The following is a 15,119-nucleotide window of genomic DNA, read 5'->3' as shown; positions in this document are numbered from 1 at the left end:
TGAAACAATGACAATACCAGCCCTGCGTTTTTTGCAAAAAATTTGTCCTCAAAAAACGCACTGTGAAAAAAAGGACTGTACTGAGCATCTCACAACAAATTTGCTTTGCTTTTGAGCAACTTTTGAGCAGAGTTGCTACACTTGCTGTGGTGTGGTGTGTGGTGTGAACCGAAAAGGTCAGAGCAACACTTTGTTTACACACCACTTACATTCAGAGTGTGTGAGCTTTAATGGGAAAGCTGCTGTGCTGAGTGACTAATGTGAGGCAGAGGGAAGACGCTGGAGGTCTGGATCGGATCCACATGACAGAAAAGCAGGAACAGATTCAGTCAGAGTCATTCCTTTGATTCCAATCATCACATTTATGCAGCCACTAGGCCCAGGCTTTTCCAGCAGCCACTAGGCCCAGGATCCTCCAGCAGCCACCAGGCCCAGGCTCCTGCAGCAGCCACTAGGCCCAGGCTCTTCCAGCAGCCACTAGGCCCAGGATCCTCCTCCTCCACCAGGCCCAGGCTCTTCCAGCAGCCACCAGGCCCAGGCTCTTCCAGCAGCCACCGGGCCCAGGCTCTTCCAGCAGCCACCGGGCCCAGGCTCCTCTAGCAAGGCACCAACAAGTAAATCGACAGTGACTTCAACGGGCCATCACAAGGAAATACCAATCTCATCATTTTCAAAATGCCGCCTAAAAAAGCAAACCCAGGAGTTGAAGAGGAGTTGGAGGAGATTAGGAAATCGCTTAATTTCATGTCTGATGAAAGTGCCTAAACAACAAGGTATGCTACATGACCTAATGGATGAAATAAAATAACTAAAAAACCTCATAAAGGACAAGGACAAGAAAATAGACAACTTGGAACGGCGAATCGAGGACCTTGAACAATACACAAGAATGGATGATTTAGTCATAAGTGGACTGGAGACGCAACACCGAACCTACGCCAGAGTAACAGCTGGTGGAGGTAAAGACGGTGAAGATGCCCCGGTAGAGGAGCTGCAAACGCTTGAACAGCAAGTGATAAAATTCCTTCAAATGAAGAATGTAAGTATTCAGAGCCATCATATTGCAGCATGCCACACGCTCCCCAGAAAAGACAGTAAAACAAAGCCATCAATCATTCTTCGGTTTGTGAGTCGCAAAACAAAGATTGAGTTACTGAAACAGGGTAAGAAGCTAAAAGGGACTGGTGTGTGTTTAAATGAACATTTAACGAAAAAGACTGTTGAAATTGCAAGACAGGCACGCAGCCTGAAAAAAACAAAATAAGATACAAGCGACATGGACGAGGAACTGCAAAGTAATGACTAAATGGCAATCCCGAAGAAGCGAAAGTTGTGATGATAAGAGAACTCAAAGACTTATAGCAATATAAATAATCAGGAATCTGCTATGGAATCTATTGGAAAAGTGACGATTGGATAATGAACAATGGGTATGGAAAGTGTTTCTGGCCTTACGGCTCAAAAACAATGGAAACAACAAAAACAAAAACACATAAATGACAAGTTTGGACACAGATTATAGGTTTCCATTCAGAGATATTGAAGAGGAAGACTTTGATTATGAAAAGGACTGTCAAGGTGGTTATTTTGCCACACACGCTGAGAAAACGAACTTCAAAACGTTTAACTATGCAGAGCACAACATGCATGACCCTGAAAGTAACATTGACCCAGATATAGGGCTGCTCGATTATGGCAAAAATGATAATCACGATTATTTTCACTGAAATTGAGATCACGATTATTTGACGATATTTATTTAACCCTTTAAGACCTACTATAGAACCAAGTCCACCAGAGCTTATATTATTTTTTTTACATGCTGTAGTGCCATTTGTGGGAGCATTTCAAGTTGCTATACATCAATACAACTGTTATAGCCCATATTTTAATAATATGTATGCATTAAGTGCATAGTAATTACATAAATTGCAAAAAAGTGCAATAAACTACAAAAAAAAATTGAAAATCGCTTTTGTTTTGTTTACATATATTTCTACTTGGAGAAATTTAAGAGGTTTATCCCTCAAAACTTTAAATACAATAAAGTTGCAAAAAATAGTTTCCCACCACAGGAAATTTATTTTGAGTGTCTTCATAGTTTTATTTTGGAGATACAGCAATTTTTATATACTGCAGGAAAAACAAAAAACAATCCTATGATGCAAATTTGCAAAGAAAACAGCATGTGCATCATTTCACTGTGGGAAGTGTTACGAACAGCTGATAGGAACGGCAAAGCGTGTTTCTGGAATATTATGTTTTTGTTCCTGCAAGCGCTTTTTATGCAATTTTTGCAAAGAACGAAACCATGACCGAGGACAAGCTGATGGCATAAAATGTAAGTACAACTCCTCCGGTTTCATATGCAAAACAAATTATTGCGCTAGCTTACACGGTTCAGGTTCTACAGGGATTTAAAAATAGTTACGCAAAACGGAGCGTGCTGCTCTGACCGGCTTTAAAGGGTTAACAATGACTTTAAAAAAAATAATATAAAATAGTGTGCAACACCACTGAAGTTTTTTTTTTAAACTCTTTTCAACCAACGGCAGTCACTCTCCAAATAACTTCTGCTTAGCTTTCCGAGCTTCCCTCGGGTCCTCTTAATCAGCGGTCTCCAACCTTTTTTGCGCCACGGACCGGTTTATGCCCGACAATATTTTCACGGACCGGCCTTTAAGGTGTCGCGGATAAATTAGGGAGGGGCTAATAATCGGCTCAGTCATTTTTAATGATCGTTGAAAGCCCAGATCGTAATCGTGATTAAAATTCGATTAATTGAGCAGCCCTACCCAGATACCCACTTCTACAATAACACCAATAATACTTGTTAGTACTATACAGATGACCAATTCAATATAAATATTAAAATGGCAAATGCATTGTCGGTCAAACATTTCAATAGTAGAAGCCTGTATAAAAAAATTTCTAAAATTACAGAATGTTTAAGTAAGTTAAAAAAGTTTAATATAATTGCAATATCAGAAACATGGCTCGATAATGAGAAAGTTAGTGAAATGGGACTGGAAGGATACGAATTATTTACAATGAACAGGGTGAATAAAAAAGGAGGCAGTGTTGCTTTATATGTAGATAAAGTTTTGAAATGTAGTCTGATTGAATGTATGTCAAGCACCATAGATAACGTATTGGAATGTGTCACTATTGAAATCCATGTTGAAAAAGCTAACAATATAATTATAAGTTGCATCTATAGGACACCAGGTTCATGCCTTGAGATATTCAATGAAAAACTTGCTGCTATGTTTAGCAACCTAAATGATAAAAAAGTGCAAATAATTTGTGGTGATTTTAATATAGATTTGCTAAACCCAAATGGACATCAGAAAACAACAGATTTCATAAATACAATGTATAGTAACTCCCTTTTCCCTGTAATTATAAAACCAAGTAGAATAACAATTGATACAGCTACATTGATAGATAATATATTCACAAATAAAATTGACCATGAAATAGTAGGTGGACTTCTTATAACTGATATAAGCGATCATCTTCCTGTTTTTGCAATTTTTCAAAATTATTTTGGGATTAAAACTAAACAAAAGAATCAAATATTTGATATGATACGACATAGAACAACAAGAGCCATTGCTGCCCTCCAGGTGGACTTAAAGGAACACAGTTGGAATGAGGTTTTTGCAAATGAAGATTCAAATAGTGCATATGATGCATTCTTATCAACAGTAATTTCACTATATGAAAAACATTGTCCTTTATTGAAGATCACTAGAAAGCATCACAGATCAAATAAGCCATGGATCACAAAGGGGATAGAAGATGCATGTAAAAAGAAAAATAATCTATATAAGAGATTCATAAAACAGAGGACAAAAGATGCTGAAATAAAGTACAAGTTATATAAAAATAGATTAGTAAATATTATAAGAACAAGTAAGAAAGAATATTACCACAAATTATTGGAGCAAAGTAGAAGTAACACACAAGAAACATGGAGGATATTAAACAGTATAATCAAAAAGGGCTCAAAAAATAAGAATTATCCAGACTATTTTAAAAAAGATAAAGATATTGTGCTTGATAAAACTAAAGACATTGCAAATGAATTTAATGATTTCTTTGTAAATGTTGGCTTTAATTTAGCAAAAGAAATTCCAGAGTCAAGAAATAATAACGACCTAAATAAACATATTACTCAGAATGTGTCCTCCATGTTTATTGGTGCTGCAACTCATAGAGAAATAATTAACATTGTGAAGACATTTAAAAATAAAAAGTCCACTGACTGTTTTGGTATTGACATGATATTAGTTAAAAGTATTATAGAATATATAGTGCAACCTTTCGCATACATTTGTAATCTGTCCTTTCAAACTGGTGTGTTTCCCTCACAAATGAAAATAGCAAAAGTTATTCCAATCCATAAAAACGGAGAGAGATGTCAGTTTACCAATTATAGGCCAATATCACTACTCCCACAGTTCTCAAAAATTTTAGAAAAGTTATTTGTTAATAGACTTGATAAATATATTGAGAAGCATAATCTCCTAAGTGATAACCAATATGGCTTTAGAGTGAAAAGGTCCACTTCGATGGCAGTGATGGAACTTGTTGAAGGGATATCGAATGCTATAGATAATAAGGAATATACTGTTGGTGTTTTTATAGACTTAAAAAAGGCGTTTGATACAATTGATCATTCTATATTAATGAATAAACTAGAGAGATATGGCATAAGAGGGATAGCATACAAGTGGATGAAAAGTTACCTGGATGAAAGATATCAATATGTCGAATTCAATAATGTAAAATCTAAGCAGTTGAAGGTAACTTGTGGTGTTCCTCAGGGCTCTGTGCTGGGCCCTAAATTATTTATATTATATATAAATGACATATGTAGCATTTCCAAACTGTTAAAATGTGTATTGTTTGCTGATGATACCACTCTGTACTGCTCAGGTAAAAACCTAGAACAGCTTCTGACTACAGCGGAAAAGGAGTTAAATATATTTAAAAAACTGGTTTGATGTAAATAAGTTATCATTAAATATAAAGAAAACAAAAGTGATTATTTTTGGCACTAGACAAATGAAAAATGTATCTAAAATCAGGGTTAATGGAATTGGAATTGAAAGAGTGTACGAAAATAAATTCCTTGGAGTGATAATTGATGATAAGCTGAGTTGGAAGTCTCATATAAACCACGTGAAAACAAAAATGTCAAAAACCATTGCTATTCTCTATAAAACAAAGCATGTCCTGAACAAAAAATCATTATACATACTTTATTGTACTCTGTTGCTTCCATATATGACTTACTGTCTGGAGATATGGGGTAATGCATATAAAACGAACACTCTTCCTATTTTCAAGTTACAAAAAAGAGCTATAAGAATTATAAACCAATCAAACTATATAGAACCAACTAACATTTTGTTTAATAATCTGAATACCCTGAAATTTTATGATTTAGTTGAATATAAAATGGCACAGATAATGTATAAAGCACAAAATAACTTGCTTTGCCCCAGTACTCAGAAGCTGTTCAAAGTCAGAGAAAGTCAATATGACTTAAGGGGAACAGATTTCTTTAAAAAAAAACAAGATGAGGACAAATATAAAGCAGAGATGTGTTTCTGTTAGAGGAGTTAACCTGTGGAATAGTTATGACAGTGATTTAAAAAGGTGTAGTTCATTTTCCTTGTTTAAAAATAGAGTATTAGAAAAATATATAAATCAAGAATGAAAAGAGCGAAAAAAAAGTTTTTAAAACACATTTAATATCTCTTGACCTTTTGAAGGGTCTGGATCCCTAGTTTGGTTCCACTGAGTGTTGACAAACTTCTGTTCAGGTTTGTAGCCACCAGTTTTTGAACACCTGTTTTTTAAGCCTTAAGTTTTGACACTAGACATGGATCTGACTTTGAAACCATATGGTTACTGATTGATGAGTTGTAATTGATAAGCCAGACCACAAGATATTTACTGAGAGCTTAATAATGTATGGTTTGTTATCTCACAGTGCATAACCTTGGAGGATTACAACCACGACTACAAACACTTCAAGCTGGCAAAGTTGGCTAGTGGCAGGATTGCAAGGATACCAGAGGCACTAAAAGGAACGTTTACAAGGTGGGACTAAGACCTGCTGTGATGTATGGTTTGGAGACAGTGGCACTGCCAGGAAGCAGAGCTGAGGATGTAAGATTCCCATCAGAAGGGACAAGAATGACAGACATGAACCAGTCCCTAGGGCTGCGAGAGTGGGGCCTTATCCACTTGACCTTAAATTAGTATCGTGATTCTCAGTCCCTCCAAGTTTGCTCCAAAACGCAGGGTTGGTTGGAGGAAGGGTTGAAGCAATCACTGAAGACCTCACGGGATTCAAAGTAGCGTCATTTCAAAAAGCTCCCACGGAGAAATGTGCTGACACACTAGCAAAAAGATTTATTTGTCAGTTATGTCAAAATAATTTTACATTGTGGACACATACAGCCCACTTTTTACTTTAAGTGGGCCAGACCTGTGATTTTAAGGTTTTGTTCCTGATAACCAAAAAGAAATGAATGAGAGCAAATTACATTTTGTGAGCACCAGCCTTGCTTCTAGACTCACTATAATAGGGAGCTAATTAGTAGCCCTTTGACTTGTTCTCTTGGCAGGCGTGAATAATGACACGAATAAAGGCGTACCAGGTTACAGCTGTGCTTTTCCTGCTTCCATATGTCAGACTGTCGTAATAAAAAAGTCTATTGTGCAGGCTAAGTGCGAGACACGAGTCATATTTATAACCCTGACGTCCATATATCTACTCACTCGTAATTAAGCTTAACAAGATGTGAAACTAACTATAGAATCCATGTGTGAGGTCATTTGATTAATGCGCCCCATTAATTAACCCTGGCACAGTGTGAAGCAGATATGGAAAAAAAGAAAGGAAAAAATACTGCACTCCAATTTTTTGTCTTCACATCTGTGAAGCTTTAGTGGAAAATATCCCACAAGGCAACATGAAAAGAGTAGTTTTCTTCTCTGGAGTGTTTTTATTTTCTTCTTGGATTTGGTGGAACTTAAGTTGCATTGAGAATGTGCAAATTTGCAAACAAATCACAAAATCAGATGAAACAGATGAAGAGATTTTTACACAGAAAATGATTTCCCTCTATCAACACATGCATTATTTATAAGCTCTCAGATCCACACTCTCACTGACGGCCTTATCCGAACAGTAGCTTTACTCTGACTCGTGGATATTGTAAAAGTCGATTTGCACCGAAGTTATTTGTCTGGAGGATTTATGTGACACATAAGCAAACCGACTTTATACATGTGGCTTCAGTAAAACTTTAATGTTACATCAAAATAAAAGAGCACTTTAGGTTTGACAATTAGTGTATTTACATTAAAAAAAAATTTTTTTAGTCATAAACATGAGTACCAGGTAAAAAACATCTTCCTGTTTTCCCTTTACAACACGTTGAGGACGTCTGCAGTCTGGTGCTCCAGCAGGGAGTAGCGGTTCTGCTCCTCAGCAACAACCTTAATGGATGCCCCTTGACTGGGTGAGCGGCTGGAGAAGCCGGGTGGAGAGGAACCGCTTGGGTTCCTCTGTTCCCGAGTTGCGTTGGGGAGAGCGGGACTGCGCCGCCGGCCGTCCAGACCCAGATGTGTGCTGATCTGAGACGAACGAAGGCTCCTCATTTGGCCTCTAGCACGCATCTCATAGAGCTCCACTGAGGTTTTCTTGTACCTGGAGGAAATACGGGGTGATTAATTTCACTACTAAACTCAAGCGCGAGTGAAAACAGACCAGGTATGCGGGAGAAAGGAAAACATAAGCTTCATATCACATAAAGTTTATTGTGTTCACCTGGACGCTGAGATTTCAGACAGATAAAGGCTTTTAGTCTGAGCTGACTGCAGGTTTCCCCACTGTATCAACAGTATATTTACATAATTAATGATACTGGCACCACTGACTAACTAACAATGGGCTGTGAGGTCAGTGTGAGGTCAGTTTCATGATCATGATTACCCCAACTGGTTGCAGCAGATGGCTGCCCCTCCCTGAGCCTGGTTCTGCTGGAGGTTTTCTTCCTGTTAAAAGGGAGTTTTTCCTTCCCACTGTCGCCAAAGTGCTTGCTCATAGGGGGTCATTTGATTATTGGGTTTTTCTCTGTATGTAATATTGTAGGGTCTACCTTAAAATATAAAGCGCCTTGAGGTGACTGTTGTGTGATTTTGCATTATATAAATAAAAACAAATTAAATCATTGAAATGCAGACTTTCCTTGTCTAGTATGGGGTGAACCTGTGACCTTGGCATTATTAGCACCACACGCTAACCATCTGAGCCAACCGGCTGGAATCCCTATGAGCAAAAATGTCCTAAGAAAATGTCCCCCATGCCATTACACCACCACTCCCAAGATCAATTGTTGATATAAAGCAGGATGAATTCATTTATTCATACTGTTTTCGTCAGATTCTAAACTGAAATAGACTCATCCGACCACGGAATATGTTTCCAGATATCTATTGTCCAATTTTGGTGAGCCCCTGTGATCAGTGTTGCCAACTCCTCAGTAAGGAAAATTGCTATTGGCTGTCCTAAAAGTCGCTAGAAGTCGCTAAATGACATCATCGCCTAATTTCCATAATTGGTCATGCTAATCTAATTGTAACCTATGTTGTTGGAGAGAGAAATAACATCGTGGAAGAGACATAAAGTGAGTAAAAAACGTCCTAAATGCATTTAGAGTTTATTTAGAACTAAAAATCAAATTTCTTTTAGCAATTATTGTTTTTTTTAATGTCACTATTCCAACCCTGCTCCTTTACCCGGGCTTGGACCGGCAAAAGTGACCCGAAATAGGCACTCTGGTGGAGTTACTTTGTGTGTGTGTGTTTATAAGTAGTGTTAAACCTTGTGATCCACAAAACAGCATAAGAGTAAAAGAGTAAAAGAAGAACTGACTGCGTTACAGCACCCGCTGCTTGTTGAGAGTAAAAGCGATACGCGCTTTCACGTCTTTTTTTTAGTAAGGGGTCTGAAAACTCGCTAAATATAGCGACAAAGTCGCTAAGTTGGCAACACTGCCTGTGATGCACGATGTATCATCTTAATTTCCCTCACAGGGGTCATTCAGGCACCACCAACAGGTCTGATTTAAATTGTGGCTGCTTTGTCCTGCTGTTTCCTCCCTAATCTTTAATATAAGTGTAGATAATGTAAACGCAGAAGGACTCACATTTTCAGCAGTAAAGAAGACAGGACCACTGAAACTGATGAGGCGGCCATTGCAGCTGAGCCCATCCAGGGTTGGAGCACCAGGCCAACGGGCATGAACACACCTACGACCAACAGTTCACATTTGAGAAAGAGGCACCTCAATGTCATCCACAATGTGCCAGGATAAGAATAATTTCTGATTTCATTTTGGATTTTGGTTTCCCAAAATATCGAGCTTGCACGTTCACCTTGACTAGAGTCCGTTATTGGTTCAGGATTTTACTGTAGCTCTCACCTGCAGCAATTGGTATTCCAACAAGATTGTAGAAGAGAGCAAAGACAAAGTTGATCCTTATCCGACGCACCGTCTTCTTGGACAGCTCGATGCTGGCCACCACATCTAGCAGGTCATTCTGCAGAGCGCGAAAAGCTTCAAGTGAGACAGTTTAAACGAGCCAATGCATCTGCACACAGACTATCTGCCACCTACTCGGATCAAGACAATGTCAGCCGCCTCAATAGCCACATCGGTGCCTGTCCCGATTGCGATGCCGACGTCGGCACGGGCGAGGGCGGGGGAGTCGTTCACGCCATCTCCCACCATGGCCACCCTCAGGCCTCGTTTCTGCAGCTCCTGGACTTTTGCCACCTTGTGTGATGGCAGCACTTCTGCAAATACCTTTCTGATCCCCACCTGCAGCCAATCAAACGCTTTGATTACATGTTAAACATTCAGGTAGATTTTAAGAGTGTGCAAGTGTTACCTGTGCTGCTATGGCTTTAGCTGTGCGCCTGTTGTCTCCCGTCATCATCACCACCTCAATGCCCATAGTGTTCAGTGTATGCACTGCTAATGCTGACTCTGCTTTCACCGTGTCTGCGATGGCTAACATTGCACACAAAACACCTACACACACACACACACACACACACACACACACACACACACACACACAAACAGCATAAGATGAAGTTTAAATGTGGCACCAAAGCCACAAAGAAAACCTTGATTTCCCCTCACCATCTATAGCCACCAGTATGGCTGTCTGCCCTTTGGTTTCGTGGCTCGACATCGCGGCATCCACATCTGCTCCTATGTGGTGGCCATTCCTCCTCATCCACTCTCTGTTTCCAATCAGGACAGAATAAAACAGCCCTTCAGCTGGAAATAGAAGAATGTGATTAAAAACAATGACTGCTTACAGTTACACCTCACTAGCACCAGGTTGGACGCTCTTTGCCTTCAGAACTGCCGTGATTCTTCATGGCATAGATTCAACAAGTTTCTGAATGGTACTCTTTGTGGTCATCTGCTGCTTTTGAGATGGTCTTCTGCATACCTTGGTTGTAACGAGTGATTATTTGAGTTACTGTTGCCTTTGTCTAACTAAGTGAATAATTTCCCCTTTTCAGACCATTCTCTGTAAACCTTAAATATGGTGATGTGGGAAATATCTGAAAAACTCAGACCAAAAATCATGCCACGTTCAAAGTCACTTAATCACTTCCAAACTCTGATGCTCAATTTGAACTTCAGCAGGTCACTTGTTAACATCGCTGCCAACTGAACATGCATAGCTTGAAAAAACAAAACAAAAAAGCTAGCCAGTGTCTGGGCTCTACAAAGAACTCTTCGTTGTGATTCTGTGGCCAGTATGGGGCTTGAACCCATGACCTTGGCGTTATTAGCACCACGCTCTGACGATCTGAGCTAACTGGCCTACACAGCGGTTTCCTGAGGGGTTTAACATTATCTATTAATTTTAATTAATAGACAAATGCTTCACTACTATAAACTTCAATAGAATATTCTGGTATCTGTACTTGAGTAGTTTTTTTCTGACAACTTTACTCCCTACATTTAAAAATATATATCTGTACTTTATACTCCTTACGTTTTCAAAAGGGGTCCATGAATTTATACTCGGGGGTGAAACATTTCTTTAAGTGACCGGTTATTACAAATTACCTAACAACTATACACTGTGTAAGATAAAGACAGTATAAACAGTATAGTGTCAGTGTAGAGGATGGACATTAGCCATGATAGCTGTGAAACATCTGTTGAAACATCTTGTTGAATTCAGTTATGTGCATCTGCAAAGAGCAGCAGGTCAGCTGATTACAGCCTGTACACTAAGAAAATCTACTGAAGCTCATATTAGAAATTATTGTGAGTTGTGATTCTATTCCCCACACTGAGCCACTACAACCAATTTCAGGTTTCCCCACCTGCTAAATCCCGGTGCAATCCTTGACTGTTCTCATTTTCCTGTTTATGTGTGGAGCCAAAGGCACCCTCTACAATGTAGGCAACAGAAAAAAGTTTTGTTTTTTTCATTCACTTTCACTGCAGGGGACCTACATAACAGATCACACTGAGTATATTCATTTAAATTCAAATAATTTTTGAATTCTTGTGTACTAATGTTATTTTATTATTATATTAACACAGCACATGGTTCAGTTACCTCTGTACAAAAGTGGTTAATAGACTACTTTTTACTTTTAGTACATTTCAGAGCCTGTACTTTTATACTTTTACTTGAGTAATAAAGTTGCTTTAGTACTTCAACTTTTACTGGAGTATTTTTAACCCAGGTATTTGTACTTCTACTTAACTAAAAAAATCTGTACTTTTGCCACCTCTGCTTTGAATAAAGTTTACAGTTACAGTTTTTTTCTGACCTGCAGAGGTGGACTCTCCTGCAGGCAGCATGCTGCTTTCTTCAATAGTAGCCCCCGGCAGCAGGAATCGCTCCTCGCTCGGCTGCAGCAGCAGATGTTCCACGCTGGACACCCGGCAGCTGATCCCACAGCCGGACACGGCCTGGAAGTCCTGGCAGCACCCGAGGACATCGGAGCCCAGCTCCTGTCAGAAAGTTGATAGAAAGTCAGTAAAGTTTTCTCCTGAACAAAAAGGCAGGCATAAATAGACCTCTCACCTGTTTGCAGTATTTGGCAACTGCTATGCCTAGCGGGTGCTCGCTGCTGGCCTCGGCGGTACCCACCACTGCCAGGATCTTCCTCAGGGGCATGCGGGCCACTTCCCACAACACCAGGACTCGAGTCACCCGCGGCACGCCGTTTGTAATAGTGCCAGTTTTATCAAACATCACCACACTGATCTGATTGAGACACATAGAGGTCAGTGTCAGGTTTAAAAGGGTTTCTAAGAGGTGCCTTATTACACTCTGAGCACTGCACTCTAAACATTCCTTCTCAAGATCACTTGATATTATTATTTATTTGATTTTTATAATGTATTTATTTACTTGTTTTTTTTATTTATAACATATTTGATCTCTGGTTGGAGGGGCCCATTTCTGCCTCAGGTCCCAACAGATGCTAGAATCGCCCCTGGCTGTAATCAAGCAGCAATGCCACATGGTGTCACCAGTTAATTAGAATAGAGGCCGACGCAAATATTAAAGTGAAATGTTACATTTCTGTGGTTGTTCCAGCTCTTTTCTCTTTCATTTATTCGCTCATTACAGACATATTTTCTTTCTACCCGCTTCAGTGTTTCGGCAGTTTTTAAAAAAAAGCATTAAATGAATCGTAAGGGTCTCGCCTTATGTGCCATCTCCAGCGGCTCGCCTCCTTTAATGAGGATGCCGTTCTGAGCGCCGACCCCCGTGCCAACCATGACCGCCGTCGGAGTTGCCAGCCCCAGAGAGCAGGGGCAGGCGATGGAGAGAACGGTGATGGACGCCTGGAAGGCGAAGCGGATGATGACCTCTGCCTTGGAGATGCTCTGGTTGTAACCCTTTGAGGAGGAGAGTGGTGTGATCAGGCTACAGCTGTTTTTATTCACACACAAGTCGTCTGCATGCACACTTACCGGGAAGTTCTCCTTCACAATGTCGAAGTTGACAAAGCCAATGGCCAGCCACACTATCAGTGTTAACAGGGACACGATAACAATGAAGGGCACGAAGTAGCCACTGAGTCTATCTGCAAACTGCTGGATGGGGGCCTGAGGAGGAGAAGGGAAAGCAAAATTAGGAGTGTCCTGTACATTAAGAACAGTGAGTGACCTTTAAAGGCAACAAGTGGCCAGTATGGGGGTTGAACTCATGACCTTGACGTTATTAGCAACACAGTCTAATCGGCTGAGCTAATTGGGCAACTGGAAGACAAAGCAAAACGTCTAAATGTGGAAAAGTCTAAATGACAAAGGAATCCAAAATTTTTATCCTTACTTATTCACGCAGAACCAGGGGCAAAATACAACATAGTTTAGTGTTAACAGTCTCTTTTTGTGAACACTCTCTTTTGAGTGTACAGTGTCTGCACACCTCGGTAGCAGAAAGCACTGCCTTTATCATAACTACACTGTAAAAACTCAGCAACAAGAACTTTTCAACCATGCAGGACTTCCAGCCCTCCAAGAGCAGGTTCTTTATGGAACTTTATGCATTTGCCATGCTGTCCACATGACAGCCAATCGTATTACAGTAAATTTATCACTGTTAGACAACCATACGAACTGAAACGTGACCTTGGTTTCTTGGTTCATCTCTTGAGTTGGGAGCTTGCTTGAATGATTCATAGTAGAGTGTTAAGTGGCTTAACAAACAAAAATAATAAATTAAAAATTTCCTTTAAAAATGCTGAGGTACAAGGACTGGACTGAAAATGAGTCCAAAGAAACAGTTTAAAGAGCTTCAGAAAGCTGGAGAACTATTGTTCAAGAAAGTCTGTAAGCTATTAAGGGACTGCTGCAAATATTCCATTTGTGTCATCCGATCATATAAAAACAGTCCAAAATGCGGCGGCCCGCCTCCTGACTGGTACCAGGAAATTTTGCCATATTACTCCTGTCCTAGCTAGCCTGCATTGGCTGCCCATAAAGTACCGTATTCAATTTAAAATATTACTCCTTACGTTCAAAACTATTAATGAATTAGCGCCAAGTTATCTTAGTGAACTTCTCAGGCCACATATTCCTGCTAGAACACTTAGATCTGCTACTCAACTACTTCTGACACAACCTAGATCTCGGCTGAAGTCTCGGGGTGACCGTGCGTTTGCTCTGGCTGCCCCGGTACTGTGGAATAACCTCCCTCTTGCTATCCACGCCTCTGATTCTATTGCACTGTTTAAATCACGACTAAAGACCCACTTATTCAATTTTGCCTTTCCTTCTAGTTAACATGTCACACTATGCAGGGATAGCTCAGTAGGTAGAGTGGTTGCCCCATGATCGGAAGGTCGGGGGTTCGATTCCCCTTAACAGCTACCCTGAGGTACCCCTGAGCAAGGTACCGTCCCTACACACTGCTCCCCGGGCGCCCAATGGCTGCTCACTGCTTCACTGAGTGAATGGGTTAAATGCAGAGAGCAATTTCCCCACGGGGCTCAATAAAGTACAATAATGTACACACTTTCTTTCTTCTTATGCACTTTTATGCTCATTTAATTCCTTGTTTGTTCTGTATCTGCTGCTTCTCCTATGTATCAGTGACAGTTATCTGCTTGCATACCTAGTACTTGCTTTGGTCATCTTTCTATTTCCATTATCTTCCTTTTATTCTCTATGTTACTTGTTAAGCACCTTGGTATAAGCTTGGTTTTAAGTGTGCTTTATAAATAAAGTTTATTATCACTGTCATTATTATTAAACACATGTGAGTAACCTTATAGTTTAAAATTGTGATTTTTATAGCTTACCTTAGAGGTCTGTGCCTCTTCGACCAGTTTGACTATTTGTGACAGTGTTGTTTCAGTACCGACGTGAGTGGCCTCCACCAGAAGGGCACCGTGAGCGTTAATGGAGCCGGCAATCACCAAACTGCCCACCTTCTTACTAACGGGCATTGGCTCACCTGACAGAAAGAGAGGGAAAAAAATTGCAACAAGTGACTAAATGATGGTGTCACAGTCATCTTCTGCCTTT

At 39.9% G+C, this 15,119-nt stretch overlaps 1 protein-coding gene and 1 long non-coding RNA gene across 3 annotated transcripts in view; one reads left to right on the top strand and one right to left on the bottom strand.

The window, feature by feature from the left end:
* Positions 1–218: 218 nt before the first annotated feature.
* Positions 219–8,146, top strand: LOC147301963 (uncharacterized). The gene is made up of 3 exons (XR_015127311.1): positions 219–403; positions 482–1,039; positions 6,008–8,146. It is a non-coding gene; the product is annotated as an uncharacterized LOC147301963 (long non-coding RNA).
* Positions 3,725–15,119, bottom strand: part of LOC147301903 (copper-transporting ATPase 2-like) — a 56,542-nt gene continuing 45,147 nt past the window's right edge. For both annotated transcript variants that reach the window (XM_086284348.1, XM_086284349.1), the window contains exons 11-21: positions 14,894–15,048; positions 13,062–13,196; positions 12,792–12,986; positions 12,163–12,345; positions 11,906–12,089; positions 10,239–10,379; positions 9,982–10,124; positions 9,708–9,911; positions 9,513–9,630; positions 9,237–9,339; positions 3,725–7,735 (exon numbers count right to left, since the gene is read on the bottom strand). In XM_086284348.1, coding sequence (XP_086140474.1) covers positions 7,453–7,735; positions 9,237–9,339; positions 9,513–9,630; positions 9,708–9,911; positions 9,982–10,124; positions 10,239–10,379; positions 11,906–12,089; positions 12,163–12,345; positions 12,792–12,986; positions 13,062–13,196; positions 14,894–15,048 — 1,844 coding nt within the window. In that variant the 3' untranslated portion in view covers positions 3,725–7,452. The remainder of the gene's footprint in view (positions 7,736–9,236; positions 9,340–9,512; positions 9,631–9,707; positions 9,912–9,981; positions 10,125–10,238; positions 10,380–11,905; positions 12,090–12,162; positions 12,346–12,791; positions 12,987–13,061; positions 13,197–14,893; positions 15,049–15,119) is intronic.

This window comes from Aulonocara sp. 'chitande type north' Nkhata Bay, linkage group LG23 (assembly GCF_057382095.1).
Source record: "Aulonocara sp. 'chitande type north' Nkhata Bay isolate Kocher_YH1m ecotype deep benthic linkage group LG23, A_spYH_male_GT1.1, whole genome shotgun sequence".
Classification (NCBI taxonomy): Eukaryota; Metazoa; Chordata; class Actinopteri; order Cichliformes; family Cichlidae; genus Aulonocara; species Aulonocara sp. 'chitande type north' Nkhata Bay.
This window is presented reverse-complemented; position numbering and strand designations above follow the sequence as displayed.